This window comes from Pezoporus wallicus, unplaced genomic scaffold (assembly GCF_028554395.1).
Source record: "Pezoporus wallicus isolate ANWC-B61680 ecotype Strahan unplaced genomic scaffold, APGP_CSIRO_Pwel_v1 scaffold_13239, whole genome shotgun sequence".
Lineage (NCBI taxonomy): Eukaryota > Metazoa > Chordata > Aves > Psittaciformes > Psittacidae > Pezoporus > Pezoporus wallicus.
The window spans coordinates 318,302-342,715 of record NW_026642052.1 but is presented as its reverse complement, the minus strand read 5'-3'; the positions used below and the strand labels follow the sequence as shown (position 1 = coordinate 342,715).

The following is a 24,414-nucleotide window of genomic DNA, read 5'->3' as shown; positions in this document are numbered from 1 at the left end:
CATAAGCTGAAAACTCATGCCTGAAACTATCCCGGGAAGGTTTTTTTCAGTAGTACCTCAAAGACAACTTTGAAGTGGTACTTTTAAAAGAACACTGATATTATTCTGTAATGAGTTTTAAGGGAGCAACATCTATACTATGCGCGCTTCCTCCCACACATTCTTCAATAGCACACTCAGTTTTACTTTTAGCTGAATCAATCTAAAGTACATCCTTCAGGAAATGAGCACCTGTTAGGAAATAAGGAGTTCACAGGTTATAGTGGCACAATATGAAACTGTCAGCACACACACAAAAAAGCTCTGATCTCTAGAGGAACTAGGAAGCATTCATTAGCCAAAATTTAAAAAATGAAACTCCAATCTGTATCCCATTATAAGACAATGATCTACAAACGCTTTTTAACTGGAAGTTAAAGCAAAGTTATACTCAAGAGGTTCTCATCTATTTTATTAAACAAGGACAAATTACTTCCTTGGATGTCTGAATGAAGCAGACTTAAACTATTCATTCCATTAAATTTACAGATAGGTATATTCATTCCTACCTCAATCACTGCAATACCCCCCCCCCCTTCTTTTTAAGTCTGAGGTGACGAGTAATCACTATCAAATAGTACCCCAAGAAAAAAATAAAAAATACAAAATACACAGTTACTTTGTAGAATGAAGTGTCCAGACCCTACCAGAAGTCCAGCTGTGCCCTGCAGACACTCCAAGTTGAATTCCACAATTAAAACCAAACCTACATAAACTGTACTTAAGAAAAATATCTCAGCACTGCCTGGCACATGATCTCATGAAATTTGTGTTAACAAAGGCAAAAGACCTTCCTGAATTAATTCCTGTTTGGGTGCTTTTTCCAGATGATATAACCCACTGTAATCCCTATTTAAAAGATTTCAAGTAGCAAATCATATGAACCTGGGCTCAGAATTGATTAGCAAATTTCACTATTTTTGTTTACTCTCCATCATCATTTTTCTTCTGTTCTGTATTCAGATGCCTCAATCTGAGGAGCCATTTATTCCTACCTTCTGAGAAACTGGAGTTAAAAAATAGCCCTAGGAAGTCAGGACACAATTATCATGGTCCTTCCTACTAGGAAGTCACGAGAACTGGTATCCAAAAGAAATCCCTGCTGGATGCCAAATAACCTCCCTAACTCCTCCATCTGATACCACTGTGAAGATTCAAAGACCAGACTAGTCTTTTTTTAATACACAGAATATCACAGAATATCAATGGAATACCACAGCTAGGTACAGGCCATACGCACAGCCAACCCAAAGGTCAACCTATCTAGGTAAGTCACATGAAATTTGGCAACACTTGCATCAATACTGTTTGTTTGTGGCACACGAACAAACACTGACTTTCCTCAGTCAGCTGAGAACTCTTATCCTTCTAGAAGTTATTATGTCCTCTGGAAGCTTTATCAATTAAATTTCACATATTCTTCCAAGCCAGCATTGTCACAATTCCCTGTAACCCACTAGCAATACAGCCAGTTGCAATCAGTAACTGAAAGTTTTCCAAGCTACCACCAGCCATCCCTGTGGCCCTGCACATTCATTCTCAAGGAAGACGCACAGTTCCAAGGAACGGTTATCAACGCCATAGTGAACTTGTGCTGACTGAAGTCTCTGGTAGTTAATAGTTAATTGCCTTCCAGCAGAGACAGACCGCTACAGGAGAAAGCAACAGATTCCTGAAGCCATGCAAAGCGTCTATGCTTGCAAGTCCCATCTTGTCATATGAACTTCCTTTAAACCTAAACCCATCTGTCTCATCTTACAGAAAACTTAAAAGTATCTGAATCACAATTTACACCATACTTAAATCCATAAACACGTATTAGAAAAATATATATCATCTATCACACTGAAATTCACACTCTATGCAGTAAATGAAAGATACTGCCCTTGGGTGGCAGGGAATAGAAGCATAAATCTGTACTTGCATCCAACTGTCGAACTTCGGTTTGTTAACTACAACATCACTATTTGTACATGTGGGCAGCCTCAGCTAGTGAGCCATTGCCTCACAGCATCATAAATAGACAAAAAAATAACTTCCAAAATAAAACTTTTAATTTTTGCATTAAAAATCATGTTTAAAAATATATCTATATTTAAGCTTAATGGAAGGAGTAAATTAGAATGGAATTTAGCATAGAAATATTACAGCTTTGATAGTGTACTGAAGCAATGACACTTCAGCAAAGAAATGGTGAAGATGGGAAGAATCAAAGCCCTATGTTTTGAAGTAAAAATGAAATACAAACCAGAAAGCTGCAAACCATGACATCAGCTTGTGCTCACCTGTTTGGTTTTTTTTTTGTAATTATACCTTCATTATTCTCAAAGAAATCTGTTTCTAAACAGAACAAAACCCAAACTACACTAAGTATGAAGCTCTCAGCTCTTAAACTGTGTGCAACCAAGAAACTACAGCATGCCTATTCTTGTGCAACCAACTGCTTGGCTAAATAAGACCAGCTATTCAGATTAAAGCCAGCACTGATTAATATCCCCATCTTCATTTATACATTGGCATTGCACTGACCTGAGGTACTGCATGTAAACTGAAAAACGTTATTATAAATCAGGTATTTTTAAAAAGTACCACTGTTCACATGCATATTTAATGATCTCTACTGATAATTCTGTAACTTCTTCCCTTTCATCTTATTCAAATAATTATTCATACTTTACATTTCCAACTGTCAGAATTTTTGAATTCCTAGCTCCAAATCCAGCAATTTCGTATCTTAAGGGAACATTTAAAAAAATAATAATAATCAGAGCTACTGACAAGTGTCTCGTGCTGTATTTGCCAGCAAATTTCCTTTCTGAGATTAATTCTCTATGAAGATTTGGAAGTAAATGGGGAGGAAGGATTTGGTTATACCAATGGCTTATTCTCATCCCTAAGACTGTGAAAAGGAAACATGATTCCAAGATGAATCCCACTGATTTCAAGAGACACTTGAAAGTATTAGTGCTGCCTCACAGCCCTCTGGAGGAGACCTCATTTGGTCAACCACCTTCAAGAAACAACTAAATGGAATAGACAAGGTGACAGCTAAACAGGGCTGTCAGCAAGAGGCTTGTGTAGTTTAGTGAAGCAATGAAGTTCCCTCCTGAATGCACTGGGCATGGGTGGAAGACAACAAAACTGAGAACCGGGAAAGCAAAGTAAGGTGTCCTGGGATTCATTCAGACTGAAGTAAAATACTATCAGTCACAGCACAAAAGACGTGAAGCAGAACTGAAGATAGAGAGAGTGAAGATGTATTTCAAGTGAAGTTTAATCAGCTAATGAAAGACATTTTATGGTATTTCTACAAATAAGCAGTACCAAAAAACCTGCCCAGATTCCTTCACATTTTTATTACCATTCACATGAAAAGCTTTGCAGTTGCCCAAATACATTAGCAACCCAGGTGTAATGTATGAACTGCCTTTGTCTTCTGGGTGTTTTTCTTCACAGCAAGGGAGATGAAGGGAAATTTGCCTACCGCAGTTTTGATAAGGTTCTTATATATCTTTTAACACTGCATTTAAGAAGCAGGAGGGAAAAAAAAAATAGTATTTTAAGTTTTGTGTACAGGTATGAACAATTTGCAAGATAAAGCAAACTTGAAAACCTGAAACCAAATTAAAATAAAATTTAATATTAAACCATAAGGGGAGGAGGAAATCATGTCTTTTACTGGCTGAATTATAGTAATTAATTGTATTTAAAGAGTTTTCTGCATGGCATTAAATGCTATTCCCTAGTTGACAAGTGAAATGGCAGAAGGAATACAAAACAGAACTAATTCACGCATGTACAAGCTTAGACTTGAGTGAAAAAAAAGACTTAAGTCTGTAATACCCAGAGGTGCAGTCACCAAGAACCCAGGCTCTCCAGGGGAAAAGGGAGGGAAGGAGGTTTTGTTTTTATTACACACATCACAAATTCTTTAGAAGCACATATTTCAAATGCAATACTTCTCTTCTTTGTAGCTAAATATGACACAGCAGAACTGAGCCAATCCACCTCCTACCAGGATTCTGCCTTTCCTGTACAAAAAAAAAAAAATTCAACATTTTTCCAGCAATTATGCAGCCACATGTGCTTAAAAAAAATAATAAATCAAAAGCTAATAATGAAGACAATTCAAGCATTTCTTTTCCCCAGTACAATGGCCAAAAGTATTCTGAGCAGGTAGTTAGAACGCCCCTGAAATTCTCTCAACTAGCCCTAACAGGTAATAACCATGCTTATACACCTTTTTCCCAGTAGAGAGTTGCTAGAGATTTAATCTGTTGTTTATACTTTAATCCTGAACAGAAATACGTAAAATGAATACGAATATGCAAAACAAAAAAACCTAAAACATGCCAGCACTTTCCCTATGAACAGTAAGGAACATTCATCCAAAGGCAAGTTTAAGATGCCTTTAGATGAATTAATTCCTAACATTTAGGAATTAATTACTTGACTATGTAGCTTCAATGACACAACTGTATATGCTCTATTCCAGAAATGATGTTACAAGAAAATTACCTCTCCTGGTATCTGGTAAAGGGTTAAACATACTCACTCATGACAGCAAAATCTCCTAAAATATTAAGTAAAGCCATTAATAGGAGCGTACATTTTCAGAAGGATCCATCAACTATAATTTCTAAAGCTAGCCATGTTTTTCCCATAACAGAGAAACAGAAATGTCAGGCAAATTGCATACATTATACTCACACGACACAGACAATACACCGCAGAGAAATAATTCTCCAGTTACAAGCCCTTTTAATTCTGCAAAAACCAGCATCAATATGAAGCAAAGTCCTAGTTTAACAGCTAGACTTAAGAGCAGTCAGTAAAACTATGGGAGAAGACACAGTTCTGATGTTAAAGCTTACTTGCTGCATCCAAAGGTTATGTTACTAACAGTTCACTACAAACTTAATAAAACCACATACTACATTAATGGCCACAGCAGATTACCTCAGTCTTTGCGCTTCATTATCCCAGCTCTACATGTCCACGGGACACAAATACATCACATGATGTATTAAATTTCTTATGCCTACATGAAATGCACTGCTTAAATGTAACACAGGGTGTGCTTCAACCACCACTATGGAAGAGATCAGAAATTTACTGAATTAACTGAGGAGAGATGTAAATCTTGGAAGTCCTCTGACCCAAGCATCTGATTTACTGCTGCAATTTAAGAAGCAGAGATGAGAGAGTTCAGGGGAATCTCCTCACCAAAAGGCAGCGGTTATCACAGCAGAAAGCCAACCATGACCCCAACATTCATAACCAGAATAAAAAAAAAGTGTCATCTTCAAAACTCTCATCTCAAATATTTCCTGACTCAAAGATACAAGGACTATATCGAGAGAGTGAGCCAAACCTAAGTCCTAGACTGGATTTGTAGGAACACTTGCTTATATTTCCTATACTGAAGAGCATGACAAGGAAAACAACCAGTGCAGTAAATCCTTCATTATAGATTGTCTTTGAAAGTGGTTTTGGGGGTTTGGGGCACTAAGGAGAAGCAGGAGGCAGCTGAGCTGAGACATTTGTGATCGTAAGGCCTTTAGGGTGATCTATGAAGAGACAGTCAAAGACAAAGGCAGCTAAACAGCTGTATCACAGAAAGAGCCATGGAGAGCAAGCTGTATGATGGCCCTACCCAGGGATACTGCTCCAGTCATTCAGACCCCAGAAAACAAAAGTGCTTGTACAAAGCAACTTTAGTTAGAGGAGCAGAAATCACATATATCAGGTCTAACCAACAGGAAGATGAGCACCATATTTTAGGTGACACAGAAAGCTGTTCGATTTTCATTCATCACTGTCCACATGGGTACTGGTTACACTGTGAGTACCCATCAAGAATGACTAAGCAGCTCCTAGTCAGCCCTCCATATACTAACAGTGTCAGGAACAAACTTATCCTGCAGACAGCCCTGTGTGTTTGAAAATGTGATCAGAGGATAACTTTGGCTTCCCTGATCATGTAATGAAGTTCCACTTGCTGGTAGGTGAGAATGGAAGACTTCAAAGGATTAACACACATAAGAAGCTCTTTCTGCTTGTTAACTTGAATGAAGAATGTTTTATAACTGGATCACAAGCAAAATATCAAGAGTCCAAAGATGATATACCAGGGCAACCTGAACAAGAGCCGAAAAGTAAGAACAAGTAATTATTCACACAAAGTTCGTAAGAAATAAGCAACTAATCCCTTGGTCTTAGAGGTGTGCATACTAATGCATGAAGCATGAGGAAAGGAGCTAGAATTCTCTGAATGTGATCAAGACTATGATCTTCTCTGTAAAAGTCTATCCCCGGCTGGAATACTAAAAGAAAGAGAATACAGACAGTTCATAAAAACCCAAAACAAAACTAAACAACACAAAACCAAACCATCAAGGCAAAACAAATTCAAGTGCCCACGAGTGTCATGCCCTTAATCTAAAGGGCATAAACATCACAAATACAGGGAGAAGTATCTTGGAAGTCTGCAAATAATATAAGGAGGTAAAGCATGTAAGTGCTATCTAGCTGCAAGCTTACTGCAAACCATCAAAAATTGTGGACAGAGAGATGATGACTTTTCTGAGCAGGCAGAAAAGTAAAGAAAAGCACAGGACTTTTTGTTACATGGAGATACTAAGAACCTAGGCACCTACTGAGAACTGAACGTAGAACTCCAGCAAGGGTTCAAGGAACTTACTTTTTTAAAACATAGAAAGCAACCACAGACTCTTCCTTTAGCTGCAGCCAGCAAGAAAGAAGTGTTTGACAGTAAACAATGAGACACAGTTTCACTGGAAGTGAACCATCAAATCAATGGTTACTTAAGACAGAAAAGAAGGAAGAACAGCAAGAGACAGATTTAACATCATTAAATAAGAGCTCACAGAAGGCAAGATTAAGGCAAGGAAAAGCTAATTCTCAAATGACACAGTAGAAACAAGTTCAAGAAAACCAAGCACAGCAAGAGATTCAAAAACATAGCAAGAGAACGACGACTCAGAAAACACACATAGAAAGGGATTAACAAGTATAACAATAGCAAGAGAATCAATGGAAAAGGCTACAGGGAAAAAAATGAAGTAATTTGCACAAAACAGCTTGAGACAGCTAAGAAATCATCCTATCAGTACACTACTACTACTAAGAGAACTTATTCATTACTGAAGAGGGCAAACAGATTAAAGAACAAGTTCATTTCTTGTTCTTCATTAATTTGCCCAAACGAAGAACAAGTCCTCACTAAAGAGATCAACCGCAAGCAGGTGACTAGCAAACTAAGCACAAATAAATGGGTAAAAACACCAACGCAGGCTCAGCCTATTTTTGGAAATAGCCATAATTATATTTTTTTCCAAGTTGGCTGGATCTGATAACATTCAGCCAAATTGCTCAGGAAATCCTCTGAGCTGTCTCAAAACCAATAATCCTATCTTTGAAACTCATGGAGCATACCTGAGATCAGCTTAGAAAAACGCAAACCATATAAGCTTTCTTAAAGCAAATACACAACCTCACCCCTCGAAACAAAATGAAAAAAAAACAAAACTGAGGGAGAGAAAAGGGACAATGAAGGGAAGAAACACCTGAGGAATAATACTGGCTTGTCTTCAGTTCCCAGAGAAGTTAATCAAATATATTCAAACAAGTCTTTTTAAGCACTTAGATGATATGGAGATGAGGAACAGCCACCCTGGATTTGTCAAAAATGAGCCATGTCAAACCACTACAACTTTCTTCCATGACAGTTAAACAGGGGAGAAAGAATAAATGTCACGATTTATTTGATTAACATTTGTGACAATCTTAATTACTGAGATTTTCTCATAGCCAAACTAAAAAGAAAGATTTTACTAGAACTACCGAGTATTTCCAAATAGACATAGGTGACTATATGCAAAAGAGGAGTCAACAAGGTCAAGACAGCTGGAAAAAAGCTAATGCTACCTTGGGATGTATAGCTTATGTGACACATGACATAATCCTTCCACCTAATACTGCTCCAGTAAGTCTCAGAGGAACAACTGCAAATCATTCTGAACACAGGTCTTCAAACCAGACAGGAACAGTTGGAGAAAAGCCACAGGAGAACAACTACCAGATGTAGCCAGTATTACCTGCCAGGAAAGGCTGGAAGACCTGGGGACACCAAGCTTACAGATACACAGCTTACAGATACAAAGAGAGGCAGAGTCAGTCCTCTGTATCCCCAGCAAAGATAACAAGCAAAAAAGTGCAGCAAGTGAGATTTCTCTGTGCAATAGAAAAATAACAGCAAAGTTTTAAGGACAAAGATAGACTGCTTGGTGAGGCTGCGGAGCCTCCATCATCAAGGTCATTCTAAGAGCAGGTCAGACAAACAAGTGACAAAAGTATCATCAGCGCTGTCTCCATCTCCACTGGCCAGAAGAAGGGCAAATGAACGTGATAAAAAAAAAAAAAAAAAAAAGGAATGAAACTTCAAGTCAAGATTTTACAGCACTTATAAGAGATTCTGGAATATTACATTTAGCTCTGCTATTGAACTTAAGAGAGTTTTGAAAGTGCAGAAGAAACCAAAGAACTACCAGAGACCCAGCATACATGCCAAGAATAATTGAGTCTAATGAGTTTTGATTATTAAAAAAGCAGTTGTTGCAGTAAACAGGTACCTTCACAAGAATAAAACATCAGGTTCTAATGGGCTCTTTAACAACAAAAATCCCCAAGAACTATGACCTGTTCAACAAGGATACATGAAATTAAAGACAGGTGTTTCAGCAAGATTGTAGCAGAGCATTTTTGCAGAGAGTAAGCAGCTATCAGAGTAGCTGCAAGCCTGGCTACTTGGCTAGCGTGAGATTTAAGTGAGGTAAAGCAAGCACAGTTAAATGAGCATGGTTATGAGCAGAGCTCTGAAAGATGATAGGCTGGATTTGTCTCTGCTTCCCTGAGTGTAACTACAAAATAATTAAAAAGAAAAAAATAAAAACCCAAAACAGTATTAAAGAAAATTAATTGTAGTTTTCACACAAATCATACAACAGTTTGAGTTGGAAATGTCCTTCAGATCACCCAGTTCCAACCCCCTGCCATAGGCAGGAATGCCTCACACTAGACCATGTCACCCAAGGATCTGTCCACCCTGGCCTTGAACAGTGCCAGGGATGGAGCATTCACTACTTCTTTGGGTAACCAGTGTCGGTGTCTCGCATCAAGGTAGATGCTGGTCAATACTGTTGTCCATTACTATTTTAAATGAAGATAAAAAGCTCTATAATCAGTGGAGTCTTCCCAAGGCATTTCACAAAAGGGAAAAAAAAAACAACAAACATGCCACAAAGCAAAACTTCCCTGGTAGCTACCCAGCTCCAACACACCTCTGTGCTCAGACCACTGGCCTGCTCAGCGCCTCCTCACCAGTTACCCAAGTGCATGCTCTCCCTCATGAATGTACAAGTGTGATTAGGAAGGTGGGAAAAAAAGCCCAATGAGAAGGAGAAATCCACCCAGCAGCGGCAGAACACAACAGCCATTCTTTACGCCTTTGCCACCAGGGTCACAGTGAACTTGAAAGGAAATTACATTGGATAGGCTTACAAGTAGGCCAACTAGATCAGGATGTCTGGCTTGCCAGAATGAGGAGCTACCAACATCCTCCCTGTTCACTGACGTTGATCAAATTTTGCTTCAGAGGAAAGGAAGGATTGCCATGTAATGGAGGGTCAGACACAACAGGTGCCAGAAGACATCTTCTTCCAGCGATCCTCCCATGGTTTAACGAAAGGGATTCGTGCTCCACTAAACCCCAGTAAACCCCACTAAGCAGAGACGCCTACAAAAGAAATAATCACCAGATGTAATTCCTCCCTCTACTAACACTTATTAATAGATTATTCCTTTATTTATGCAAACTCTCTCATGTCACAGACAGCCCCCTTACAAAATATCCAGTTTGGTGAAAAAGATGAAGACAAGGACACTAAAAATTTACTAGTCATAACTACAAAGCCTTGAAAGCATTGATAAAGGTAGAGCCCATTGCACCGACTTCTTTAGCCAAGTTAATACAAACACTAAAAATCCCCTTTGCATGTAGCTTCAGAAAGTTAAATTATTCAAGCAAACTATACAAAAGAATGGATTTGCAGCAGAAGTGGCACATTTAGGACAATGGAAGCAAAATAAAACAGTGAAGACTGACTTCCTGCTACAAGAAGAAGGAAATACACGAGTCAAACCACAGAAAATCTTTTCTCTTCTGAAGAATTCCTCCTTAACGTGGGAAAACAATTAAAATGTAAAAATACAATTATTTGGGAATGATTTTTTAATATTAGGGCAATCAGATCAGTATCCTCATATTACATAACGTTGCATACTATGTATCAGCCATTTCACCAAGCCTTCACAGAAAAAGCTAATGATGCGGATGTTGACTTTCAAGATAATCATAAATATTAACAGAAGTGGGAATAACTTTAAAAGATATTTCTAGTCTCTTCAATATAAGGCAGGTCTAGCACTGCTTAGGATCTGATAGGCTTTAAGAGAAAACAGATACGGACTACTACAAACTTTCACTGCTGAGTTGTCAAATCGTCAGAAGTACTTATTGACTGTGAGGCTGAGGCAACCTCACTAACAGGTAACATCATTAGGTGCAACCTGCTGACTCCAGTTTGTTTCAGAACTGCCTTCAAACTTACATTTCTGTGTCCTTAGTCACAAGCCAAGCACTCATTCCGGCTCCTACTGAAAGCTCTTCTTGCACTTAAGGAATAAATTCCCATAGGCCATTACTAGCAATGTTTTAACACATTCCTGGGGATCAGAACAATCCCTATACCTCACCCTATCACTAGACTTTTCACCTGATTAAAAATGAAAGTATAGCCTCAAAATTACTTTACATATTGACAAAACATATTCCTCTTGATTCTTCTTATGAAGACATAAGATACAGCCATGAAGTTTAACAAACATGCAACAAGCAGTCTAAATAATATTCAAAGCATGTGTGATTAAGTGTCATGATTTCCCCATGGTTCTAAAAAGCAGAAAGCTGGGTTGCCAATGACAGCACTTCTGAAAACATTAAATAATAATTAATATTTAACTTAATTACTACGCAATGTTCCTCAGTACAAAGTTCCTCCTCCTCCTATGTAAGGTTTCAAATTTATAGCTAAGTGGCGGATACTGTACAAGTATAGTAGCCTGTTTTCAGGAGAGAAAAAAAATCTTTTTTTTTTCCACTGAATTACTAATAATCTTTTACTTAAGCAATATATACCTGAAAATTACGGAAGTTTAATTTTGTCCACATTTAACCACATGGTTCAGACTCTAAGCCAGTTATGACACTAACAAAAAACAAACAAACAAAAAAAATACCCCAAATAAACCCTTCCAAACCACTCTGCTTTAGTCTGCTACTGCCTCAAATCACAGCAGACACCACTACAATTCCCTACAGACTCCCTGAAAAGAAGCACAGAATGACAGTCTAGTAGAGATGAATCTTGGGAGTAACCAGGAGAAAGCAGTCAAGATAAAACTGCAAAGTTTCTTCTGACAGTAAAGGAGTGTTATATCTTTTGCTGAGTGACAAAATAAAACCTTAATTCATCTGAAGCCCATTCCAGTGAAGATTTGGTTTCAACTACACATTATCTATGGCCATATAGATAACTTACGGCCATTAACATAAAGTGGTGAAAAACTTCTAGTGAACCCCAGCTAAACCACTAACTTGCCATCTGTTGTGGCAGCAGCTTATTGAAGATAAGCAGCCTGGAAGCATTATGGCAATTAAGAAATCTTTTGGTCGTTAACTCCAGCACCAATTAAACACTAAAGTCTGACAGAACTGTCCTGTGCCTCAGAATTGCCTTTTAAAACAAACTCTGCTGTTCCCAATGACTAGGTTCACTGCAAGACCCAGTGTGGTGAAGAACCTTTAAACATTTACTCAGTTACTTTTGTCCAAGAGCTTCAACACATATGTACCTGTTCTCCTAATCCAAACAAAATGTACGTCCACACATACGAAGTATTTACTTCATGCCTACACTTACATAACAACCTCATTAATCCACATTCAAAAATGCCATGTTTTCAAAAGCTTGGATACATGCACACACATGTTCTCAGTCACGCATCTGTCCATGACAGCGTCTCTGGGCTTGCGCCAGTCAACATCAGTGTTATCCAAATTCAGAGCCTCATATCCATCTCTGTGAAACACTCCCTACAACAAGTTTGAAACAGTCAACTATTGAGCTTTATATGGTTATAGAGCTTGAAAGAGGTGCAGTAACCTTTTGTAATATTCACAAACTAACCAAAGTCTCTCTATGAAAACATGTTAACTCAAGGTATTGTTAAATCTCACTTTGGTTTGTTGCACCAACAACCAATGGAAAAAAAAAACCACTTAATATTAGAAAACAGCTGAAATACCCTTGCGACAGTTCAGTGGTAGCACTTCCTTCTCAGCTGTGGATGAGGTCTCCTCTGCAAGCTATAGCCCCTATTTCTGTACACAGAAAAACACCATCACTATAATCCCCCAAAACCAAACCAAACCAACCAGAAAAACAAAAAAACCCCACAAACACACAGAGCACCATCTTAGTTTAAAAGCAAAATTACTTTAGTCCCAGGCTTAGAAAGCTGGGGCTGTTCAGCCTGGAGAAGTGAAGGCTGCGTGGAGACCTCATAGCAGCCTTCCAGTATCTGAATGGGGCCTACAGGGATGCTGGGGAGGGACTCTTCATTAGGGACTGTAGTGACAGGACAAGGGGTAATAGGTTAAAACTTAAACAGGGTAAGTTTAGACTGGATATTGCCAATGACACCAAGCTGTGTGGTTCGGTTGATACCCTGGAGGGAAGGAATGCCATTCAGAGGGACCTTGACATGCTTGTGAGGTGGGCTGATGCCAGCCTCATGAAGTTTAACCATGCCAAGTGCAAGGTCCTACACCTGGGTCAGAGCAATCCCAGGCACAGCTACAGGTTGGGCAGAGAAGAGATTCAGAGCAGCCCTGCAGAGAAGGACTTGGGGGTGTTGGTCGACGAGAAAATGAACGTGAGCTGGCTTCAGTGTGCGCTTGCAGACCAGAAAGCCAACCCTATCCTGGGCTGCATCAAAAGGAGCGTGACCAGCAGGTCGAAGGAGGTGATCCTGCCCCTCTACTCTGCTCTTCTGAGACCTCACCTGGAGTATTGTGTGCAGTTCTGGTGTCCTCAACATAAAAAGGACATGGAACTGTTGGAACAAGGCCAGAGAAGGACCATGAGGATGATCAGGGGACTGGAGCACCTCCTGTATGAAGACAGGCTGAGGAAGTTGGGGCTGTTCAGCCTGGAGGAGAGAAGGCTGCGTGGAGACCTCATAGCAGCCTTCCAGTATCTGAAGGGGGCCTATAGGGATGCTGGGAGGGACTCTTCATTAGAGACTGCAGTGACAGGACAAGGGGTAACGGGTTAAAACTTAAACAGGGGAAGTTTAGACTGGATATAAGGAGGAAATTCTTTCCTGTTAGGGTGGTGAGGCACTGGAATGGGTTGCCCAGGGAGGTTGTGAATGCTCCATCCCTGGCAGTGTTCAAGACCAGGTTGGACGAGGCCTTGGGTGATACGGTTTAGCATGAGGTGTCCCTGCCCATGGCAGGGGGGTTGGAACTGGATGATGTTAAGGTCCTTTCCAACCCTAACTATTCTATGATTCTGTGATATAAGGAGGAAATTCTTTCCTGTCAGGGTGGTGAGGCACTGGAATAGGTTGCCCAGGGAGGTTGTGAATGCTCCATCCCTGGCACTCTTCAAGGCCAGGCTGGACGAAGCCTTAGGTGACATGGTTTAGCGTGAGGTGTCCCTGCCCATGGCAGGGGGTTTGGAACTAGATGATCTTAAGGTCCTTTCCAACCCTAATTATTCTATGATTCTAAAATCAATCCCAAATTTTGAGTGCCCACAATTAGTGTACTGGCTCCAATCACATCAACATACAGCTGTTTGCACTAGTTCTCTCTCTGTGAGAAAAACCTCTAAGTGGGTGGCAGAGAGCACTCAAGTCAGGCACCCCTGCCTAAAGCCACTTCTTTTGTTTGTAATGAGCTGTCATTGATGCAGTCTGACAGCACAAAGCTTAGAGCAGAACAGGAGTCAAGGTAGATCCTTACAGCACTTTGAAGAACATTATGTGTACATTACATTTAATAGTTTCCAACAAATTTCAGCACTACTCACAATGGGATAGGCCATAATAAAGAAATACATAGATTTTAAAGTGCCATGGCTTGCATTAATAGACAAGATTCAACTGACAGCCTTCTTTTCTTTCCCTCACCTTACGATGCTGATGTAATTAAGTTTGGTTTAGATGTCACTAATGACAGACACCGAAAACTTATGAAGGACATGACCAAAACTTATTAGTCAAGTTAAAAAAAAAAAAAATTACATAATGTCATGCTCAGTTAGTTTGTTAAAGTGCCTGTCTTTCATTAACTTACTTTTCCATTTCAAAAGGCTAAGCATGTTTCCTTAACACCAATAATGGTCTTTTACAACTTTTTCTCCCCTCATCCACATTAACTCATCTCCTATATCCTCCAAGAAAAAAGAAAAAGGCATTTTAGTCTTGTTCTATTCCTCTGAAGACCCCATCCTTATTTGCGGACCACAGACTTCTCTTAAATCAGTAACTGCCACCTGTTTCTTCTGACAGATGGAGAGAATGTAAGTAGACCAAAGACAAGCAGTCCATGAGAAAGCAGTACTTGGCTGCATACAAAGTATATCCAGGTGCTGTTTCAGGGCCTTGCTCAGATATTGGTCCAGTTGGTAAACACCCAGGTTTGTAACTCCTAAGTAGTTGGTGGTGGTACAGGAAGAACATTTGATGGACATGGCTGAACCCTAATTCCGAGTTATTATGCACCAGCTCTGGCTGAAGCAAGACAGCCATGCCTGCACACACCCATGTTAAGTCCACCATGAATCCAGGTATATTAGCTTAAATGACCAATCTTAGAAGAAAGCTGGCTCAGAAGATGGATGATCCTAACACAACATGCCATATGCATTTGCCCCTCTTCCCAACAGCTTCTGAGTGCTGTAACTAAATGAGTTTCTCATTACTATAAACCTCCTTTAGCTTCTGATGCTGTAGAGGAACATGCCTATCTCTACCCTTCACTGAACAACACCCTCTTTTGGGAATAAGTTCAGCAGTTAGTGCTGCTATGCTTCCAGATTTCCTAAACAAGACCTTAAGGGGGAGGTAAAAGGGCAACTACACAAAAACTCAATTATTTCACTGCTGTCCACAGAAGTCTAAATACTTAAAAGCCTTGGCATAGAATTCACTTGCCAGTGTTTACATTCCTAACTCGGAAAACTACAGACAGTTATGAGCCCACAGAGCCCTTTAGATTTTTACAGGTCAAGTACTGTTTTTACTCACTATAGCTAACATATTAACCATATAATATTTAATATCAGTCACTACAGCTCTATATGATAGTGATGCATATATTTTTGCACAATCTTTGGAAAGCTTACCTCTTCAGCATATTCACAGATTTGGGACCTAAACCAACCACTGCCCAGCTCTCTACAGTGTTTGGTTTTAAGCAGAAAAGCTGTTACTTCCAAAAAGAGCAACAACTGACTTACAGATCAAAGTGAGCAAAGCCGACACTGAAATGCAAACTATGACTAAACTAACACTTCTGATACCTAGGCATAATTAGTAGCTAGAAGAATAAAGATGGACATGTGAAAATTTAGATCTAGTACAGTGAAGTCCCCTAGGCTGTCAGCTAGACAACTCTATCCTGCCTGCTAACTTTTCCTGGAGAAGACAAGGAACAGCTATTTAGAGCAGCAAACACTGCCCCAACAGCTGATCACATCCTCCATCTGTTCACAGCCCAACACAGATCACTGAACTGATGCCAAAGCAGTTAAAAAAATAAAATTAAATCCCCAGCTTTTTCTAAGAGCAATTGCCAGCCATGGACACTCCCTGACATTAGTCCTTGCTGTCTACTGCAGCACAGGACTCCTGCCTCTGCCTTGCCACACCTCCCACAGCCATCGTCTAAAACAAGTAGAAGATGAGACCATAAGAGAATCCCTAAAACCCTGATACTGTGGCTGACAAGTCTGCTCCAGATCAAGGCGCTACAACTCGGGACTTCAAAATACTGACTTCTGCAACACTCTAAAAACTTAATTATTTATCTGGATGACTGTGGTCTCATGTTTTTGAAGCTGCCTTCAGAAGCAAACACTTGACAAAGCTACTTCAAACCAGTTCAATAGATCAGTGTGTTAAAGGATGACTTCTGTGAAGAGCTACTGCTCATGAGACCTTACGTTTGTGACATTTTACCTAAGTAACACTACAGAGGCATTTGTAGAGTATTCCATTTGATTTCTCTAGGCCTGAGAAGAGACACTATGTCACAGTATTTTATGGAAATACCCAGAGCTTTTCTTCTGAGAAATGCACAATGGAGTCAATCTTTCATTTCCTCCCTATAAATGAGCAAAGTTAATCTTCGAGTTTCAAGAAATGACACAGGGGGCCACTCCTCTCAACCCTTCCAAGCTTAAGCTTTGGGCTGGTTTCTTTATTATTAAAGGGAAGAAGCCACAACTGAATAGGCAAGTAGAAGCTAAGCATGGCCTCATACAGAAATTTTTAGTACTATCCAACTCCGGGCACCCAGCTTGTACAAAAAAATTCAGAACTTCATTTTATGAAGAGTGGAGAGATATGACCACTCTACAGAGTAGCAGAACAGGAGTGCCTCCCTCTCAGATGTCTGAGTGTCTTCTATCATCACCAAGAATTTTGAGATGGAGAGAACTACATCTGCAGCTTGTGCAACACATGGTAAATTGATTATTTAAGAACATGGTTAAAGTTCACACTCAAAAAAGTTTCTCTCCAGCACTATCGCTGGTCCAACTTGAACAACTTCAGTTCAACAGCCTCAAACAAGCTCACAAGCAGCCCTGCTGTTTTTTTCCCTAAAATCCACTTCATAAACCAGTGCTCAGACTAACTTCCGCACCACTAAAGCTGTACATTCTGTGATTAAAAAAAAAACAGGAAGAAAATATATACTTCAAGAAAATTACCATGTTGCTCAGACCTATCTTTAATATCATTCCTAGTGTTTCCTCACATGGGTAGGAGGTAAAGGTCATAAAGTCATAGGCTGCCTTGAATTTTTACAATATAAAATTAAGTAACTCTCATGTCAAAAGAGTAATGGCATATTTATTTTACTGCATTCTCAGACAAGTCTCAGTTTGGACAGTTCCCATAATAACATTAAGAGCAGCATCATAAATGTCATGTCCCAGCTGAACTCATTTGCAGCACAAGAAATCCTGAACTTGTAGATAAGTTCTCTTTCTCTGCTCATATCCTCAACTGCAGCATTCTTCCATCCATTCAACTTAATTTGTTCCTCTTGTTTAATTATGCTAGGAAAATTTCACACATCGAGTACTCTTTTTCAAAACAAAGCAGTCCAAAGCTATCTCAGTCGCTATTAAAATAGAAGTTATGTTAAGAAAAGGAAATGTAGGAACTGTTTCCATTACCTTAATAAAATGGGGTATATGACCTCCTTTCCCACCAGGGAAGGAGCACAAACAAATATTAAATCTTCTTTGATTACCCAGATCCATACAAACCTGAAACACTGCCTAGCACATCCATGAAGTCCTTCACATGCTAAGCAAAGCAAGTTCAGTTCCCAGTTACCTCTCCTAATAACTTCTCCACAACATATCTTCAGCAGACCTGTATTTGTTAAGGAGCACACTCACTACACATACATAAGGGACTAAACATTAGTCTTGTAGGCATCAAACACCAGCAAATCGAATTTCCACATCCACTCATCATTCCTTGCCAGACATGGGGAAGAGAACAAGCCTGGATTCCTTCCTGACACAGGCTGTGTCAGAAAGGATCTGAGGGCTCCCCTCAAGGTGGGATATGACTAGAAAGGATAAATGCCAAATACCACCAAATGTCAAATATCACCAAAATACAGGGATATTAAATTAAATATCAGATGAAGCTTCAAGTATTCCTTTGCGATCAAAAGGATGCAGGATAAGAACTATACAAGAAGCCTGAACATTCTTATCAATGTGAGAATTTTAACACATTTCACATGTTTCAGAACTGTCTTTACATATTAATCTAGTTCCAAATCAACAGGGTTTCGTCTTCACAGTCAGGAAACAGAAGTGTTGAGAGGAAGGGAGTCACAGTGTTTTCTGGAGCAAAATATTTATCTCTCTCATTCTCTCTCAACAATTTTGCAACCAATACAGCAAGGGGAAAAAAAAAAAACAAACACCAATCAAACAAAACAAATCCTTTGCCTTCACACTGAATTGAATATTTCATGGCAAAGCCGTAAGAGGATACTTCGCTAGTGCAGCTTAGACACTGCTGAACCAAATGCCATTTTTTTGAATGCATTTTTCACATGTTTCATTTAACAATTCACAAACAATTATTCTCATTATCAATTGACCATGGTACAGCAGGTGCAGGAGGTGGGGAGAAATGGAGCACTCAGGGACTGGATATACGTCAAGGTCATGAGTACACAAAGGCACACACTTCCCAGGAGCAGTATTACAAGATCTGAAGGTACCACTAACACAGTGCCTGTGGTCTCAACTCCATTAGCTGAAAAATACCTTAACTGATCACGGGAAGAAGCCAAGAAAGAGCTATTAATGTGAATGTTATGCAACTATTAAGCTTGGTTTAAAGTTTGAAATGTTCTAGGTAGATTCATTTAAATCACAATAGATTCTCTTCCTAAATTAGTGAATTAACTCAACCATACCACCTAAACCCAGTCCTAATAGCTTCAGCCCATTCTGTTACATCTCCTGTTATTAAAAAGCCAAGCAGAGCATAAGTTCTTCAGGGAAGGGACTGTATGTCTGTTTAAAAACAAGAAAGACTGAATTGCATTTAGTAAGAGGAATACATGTGTTACTGTCAAAAAGATTTCTTTTTCACCACGTGTTTAGACATACCTGCTTCCTCAGCCTGAACAGTAGAAGTTTAAAAAGTTTTTAAGTATTGGAATTTATCTAGTTTACCTAAGCCTTGACAAAAATTGGCTGAAGTTTGCTTTTGAGGAGGAGGAAGCCCTATAAAAGTACTACAGAAGTACAAAAGCTAGCTGTTTGCTGACATTCTGAGCTCCTGACAAAGCTCTGCTTTTGTACACTCTTTCTTTTGGATATTTGAATCATGGAGGGGGAAGAGAGGAAAGGGAAAATCTTATACAACAAATCAAGCACAGATATCAGTAAAATGTAACAAACTACAAAGTTGCTGAAAAAATTGGTCTACAAGGTAGCAATGTATGGTCTGCTGTGTATAGAATCTCTGTTTAGAAAGGAATATCTCATAATAAATAATCCAGTGAAATACTTTATGACAATTCTGAAACATACATTTCTCAACTGTAAGGAGAGTTAATACATAAGTACACTTGACAGACAATACTTTGAAAAAAACAAGTGAGAGAATTGTAAAATGGCTACTAAATTATTCCCCTTAATAACACAAGACCAGTCAGGCCTGTAACAAAAACTGCTACTGTAGCTGATCAGCCACTGACAGACAACTCTTCCCTCCAAAGTGCCTGAACATGTTAAGCAACAGCCAATTTTACTACAGTATACGAGTTATGCAGTGATTGATAATCAAATGCATCTCACAGCATCAATAAGACAATTATCAGTCAAAAAGTGATGGGATCAAGTTATGAAGGCCTGATGCAATGCATCGATTAAAGAAACAAAAAAGAAAAACCTAAAAGCAAAAAACCACACAACACAAAATCCCCAAAACAAACAAACAAAAAAAAACCACAAAAACCCCAAAACACCACACAGAAAGCAAGACCTATTTGTTTAAATATATACATTAAACTTCAAAATATTTATTTTATTTTATTGTTACAAATGGCTTATTTAAAGGATACTTGACTCTTCATAACATTGCTATGAACAGTTCTGTAAAGAAAAAAATAAAACTAGGGAAGTCCTGCAGTAACACCACACAACTAAATTAATTAGTTTCCAATTCCAGTTAAAGTTGAAGCAGTTACAGGTTTCCAAAACAGAGATATTCCCTTGCACTGAAACACTGCCAAAGCATCCTTAATTTCACTATCATTCTAAAACATCTGACAGTGCTAGAGAGGATGAATCTGGATGCTATAAAGCATGTGCATGGGGCAATATAGATAGCTTCCAGGAAGATTCCATTAGGAGTTGCCCACTTGCATCCCAGAACAAGACTCAACATGTACTCTGATGCAGAACTTAGCCTAAAGTCTTAAAAAACCTCCAGATAAGATATATAAAATCCACAAAGTATATTTGTTAGCTCTAAGAGGCTTAGCTAGAACTTCAATACTGGCAGGTGTGCTTTTAGTTTCAACCATAAATACAGCCATTTTATAACTCTGTTCAATCTGTTGTTTAAAGCATGTTAAAAGTATACCTGATGCTGGGCAATTACTGACACACAAGAATGCAAAGTGCAAACAGTATTATTCCTTAAACATCTCCTTTCATTCTATTTTAGACAAGTTTTGGAAAAGTATCTAATAGAATATTAGTAGAAGAAGGATGTGACCACTACATCCAGAGTGGATGCCCTAAAACCGGGGAAGTGACAAAAGCTGGAAACAGACAGCTTGGTAACAATTAGAAAACATTGTGCTGTGCCGCAAATATTAAATTCATGGGGGCTTTATATTTTGTATTTTCAGAGATTAAAAATACAAATTTGTCCAGCAGAGAACTGGCTGATGAGTTCTCCTACCCACTAACAGGAACTTTACAATATTCTGTGTAAGATTAAAGTAAAGCAACTCTGGTTACTACTTTACAGCTACTAATGCGTTGCTTACTCTCCATCCAGCCAAAATAAATACTGCACCTAATTTAGAAGTGATCAGCCATGTAAAATACATAGTTTTCTTTCTCAAGTTCATCCAGAAATAACTCTTTGAGTCTTTCACTCAAAGAAAGAAGTCTTTTTTGACCACGTACCCTTAACTAGCAAATTATTAACCATTAAGGAGATCCCATTTTCATGTAAGTAACAGTCCTGTAATGATGCTTTAAGATTTCACCTTTGCTTTCATCTTTGAAACAAGATTATCAGTTAACTTTTAAGCACTGGCAACTTTCATATGTCAACAGTGCTGGAAAATTTTCATTTTCAATGAAAATGTCACTGAAACCAGTATGGAGAAAGTAACATCAACTTTAAAGGAGTATTACAGAGTATAAGCATTTACTTTTCAGAAACTGAGCACAGGGATTTATCTATCCTCAAAATCTAATTCTAACATGTTTATCATTTGATTAAATAACTTGGAGGTTTATTCCACCTTAACTAACTTCTTAATTCTCCATTTCTCCATCAGTCTTCAGAATCACTTGTACCACACTCAAGTGAAATGGAAACATTTGACAAATCGCAAACACATTAAGAGTACAAGCAAAAAAGATCAATTAAGACAAAGTTACAAATGTATTCAAAATAATATATTGTGCATGCTTATGAGAGTAGGAATAATATACCAGTACATGTAATTTCCCAGAAATTTGGTACTGTAATACTGTATTTAATTTTGGAGACATGACTTATGCTTTCTAAGTGCAGACTTGTGAAGACTGAGAAATTTTGTTAGGCTCTACCTAGTGTGAAAGAAAGAAGAAACACAAAATAAGGAGACAAGCAGTGATGCTGCCCTTCAAAGATGAATTTCTGACAGTGTCATCAGGTCAGAACTAAAGTCCTAGGCTACACCTAACCACAAGATACAAACATCAAAATATAAAAATAGTGGAGACTTCACTATTTCAATCATATCAATGTCCCATTCTGCATATCACTCCACTGCTTGTCTTACTTCCCTTAGCATTATCATGTTTATCCCAACAATACCAAGGAACTTGGTCCTGGAAAAGCTTGCAGGCTAAGATGTAAAACAAGATCCATCTTCCTGCAAAAGGTTTAACCAGGAGACAGTTTAGTGATGACTTGAAAAGTTACAAATAAAAACTTGCACACCTCTTCACTATTATGCACATTGTTCTTCTGGACATGTGAATCACGTAAGGGCTACTGTCCCAAAAGGAAATTATGCCTGAAGTAAGTGTCAGATTAGACAGACATTACACCAGAAATGGTTAATCTGTGGCACTGTGGATTTTGGGTAACCAAGTATGAGACAGTAGAAAGACAAGTTGTAAAGAGCAGGGGAAACAAAAAAAAAATCTACAATCATCAAATTGCTTGCTGACCTATCAAAATAGGCACAAAATTACATGGAGAACAAAAAAAAAACCCCAACCATTTTTTACATCATATTTCAGACACTTTACAACACAAAAGCCATTTCTTCTATTTCCCCCTCAAATGCACAAGCTTCTGAGAGCGTGAGAGGAAACAGAGCAGGCTGTATGACATACACGTGGAAGTCTGAAGATGCTGTCAGCAGGAAATGCTTTTGTAAATATGACGCCTAAACGCAAGCCCTGCACAGATAACAAAAAAAACTGAGGTAACCTTTGTGAGAGAAAGGAACATAAACTTATTTACTCTTCTGTCACTGGAGCCAGCAGGATACCTGTCTAAAGGCCTAATCCCTGAGCAATTTTTCATTAAGAAAAAGACCAAGTAAACCACACAATCTGCTCCCAATAAATTTCACCATATTATGAAAGAACGTAACAGATCTAAATTATTCTGAGGCACCGGAGTGCAAACCACAGCCCGAGCTATAATGAACCTCTCATGTTTAATGAAGTTGTCTAGTGCAAAAAGGGCTCAATATTAACGGAAACGGGGGGGGGGGGGGGGGGGGGGGGGGGGGGGGGGGGGGGGGGGGGGGGGGGGGGGGGGGGGGGGAGACGAGACATACAAAGCTGTATTTCTCCTTCTTCAAGGCCTGCCCACCTATTTGTTACACCTCCCTCACCAAGGTGGGGCCCGAGCCCTAAGACCCCCGGGGATGGGGACCCTGGAGCTGGCTCCTGCCGGGATTTCAGGAGAAGCCCCAGGAGGACACGGCCCCGAGTAGCCGGCGCTGCCCTTCCCCCACAAAGGGTGGGGAGCGGCGGACACTGCCCAGCCCCACCGCCCCGCCACACCGCGGCCCCCCGCCACTGCCGGGGCCCAGCACTCGTCTCCCCCGCCTCGCCGAGGCCCCGGGGTACGCACCCACCGATAAGGGCCGGGGGAGTGAGAGGATAGTGCGGCGGCAGCCCCCCACCCCCCTCCCGGCTACCTCCGCCGCCCGCGTGGGTGTGTGCCGGGCCCGCCGCAGCGGCATGTCACCGCCGCCCGCCCCGGCCCCGTCCCCCGCCTCACCTCACTGTGTCCCGCCGCGGCCCCGGCGCCGCCCAGGGCTCCGTTACCGGCGGTCGGCGGTGTCAGCAGGCCGCCCACCGCGCTCGGTGAGGCGGCGGCCGCCTGGGTCGCAGCCCTCAGAGGGGCCGCTCCCGCCGCCGCCCCGGCCTTGCCCAGGCCGCCAGCACCTCCGCCGCCGCTGGGGCCCGGCCCGCCGGTGCTGCTGAGGCCGCCGCCCCGCTTGTTCTTCCGGCGCTTGGCTCCGCGTTTGGCGTCGGCCGGACTCATCGTGCCTGACACCCGGGCAAGGGAGGAGGGAGCGGGGAGGGGAAGGAGGGGAAGGAGCGCGGGGCCGACGAGAGCGCCCGGGAGCGGAGGGGACGGGCAGGTCCGGGGCACGGTCCACCCCGGGCGTCTCGGAGCAGGGAGCACCGACTGTCACGGCAACGGGGACTCCTTCGGCCCCAGCGCCGCTGACCAGAGTTACCGTCCAATATGGCGGACAATCGTAGTCCCCTCCGGCGCCGTTACCCTCGCCGGCCGGCGTCGCCACCCCGGTCAAGGGACTACACCGTCGCCCGGGAGCCAGCGAGCACCACGTGATGCCCATCGCCGCACCTTAAAGGGGCCGCAGGTCTCATAGAGGGGTAAGGCAGCGGGAGCCGTGTTTCGTCAGAGCAGTGGGTGGGCTGCGGGCCCTTCGGCGGGGACAAGCCGCTCTGGCAGAGCACAGTCCTTCCATGTGGGGCTGCTTGGGTGTTGCTGCCTGCGACTGGCTTTGCCCCCCTGCCTTGCACGACGCCAGCTGGGCAAGGCAGGCTCAGAATGGGGTGTGACGCCCTTCAGGCTGGTGCCTGAGGTCGCTGAAGTGCCCTGAGGTCCTTGGATGCTCCTCATGGCCGGAGGAATGAGCTCCTCCAAAAAGAGGATCTCTTGTAGGTG

General features: G+C 40.8%; 1 protein-coding gene across 2 annotated transcripts in view; it reads right to left on the bottom strand.

Moving 5' to 3' along the window:
* The window catches only part of FAM193A (family with sequence similarity 193 member A), an 80,027-nt gene extending 56,056 nt beyond the window's left edge, over nucleotides 1–23,971 (bottom strand). For both annotated transcript variants that reach the window (XM_057426739.1, XM_057426741.1), the window contains exon 1: nucleotides 23,494–23,971. In XM_057426739.1, the coding sequence (XP_057282722.1) occupies nucleotides 23,494–23,760 (267 nt within the window). In that variant the 5' untranslated portion in view covers nucleotides 23,761–23,971. The remainder of the gene's footprint in view (nucleotides 1–23,493) is intronic.
* Nucleotides 23,972–24,414: the final 443 nt, after the last annotated feature.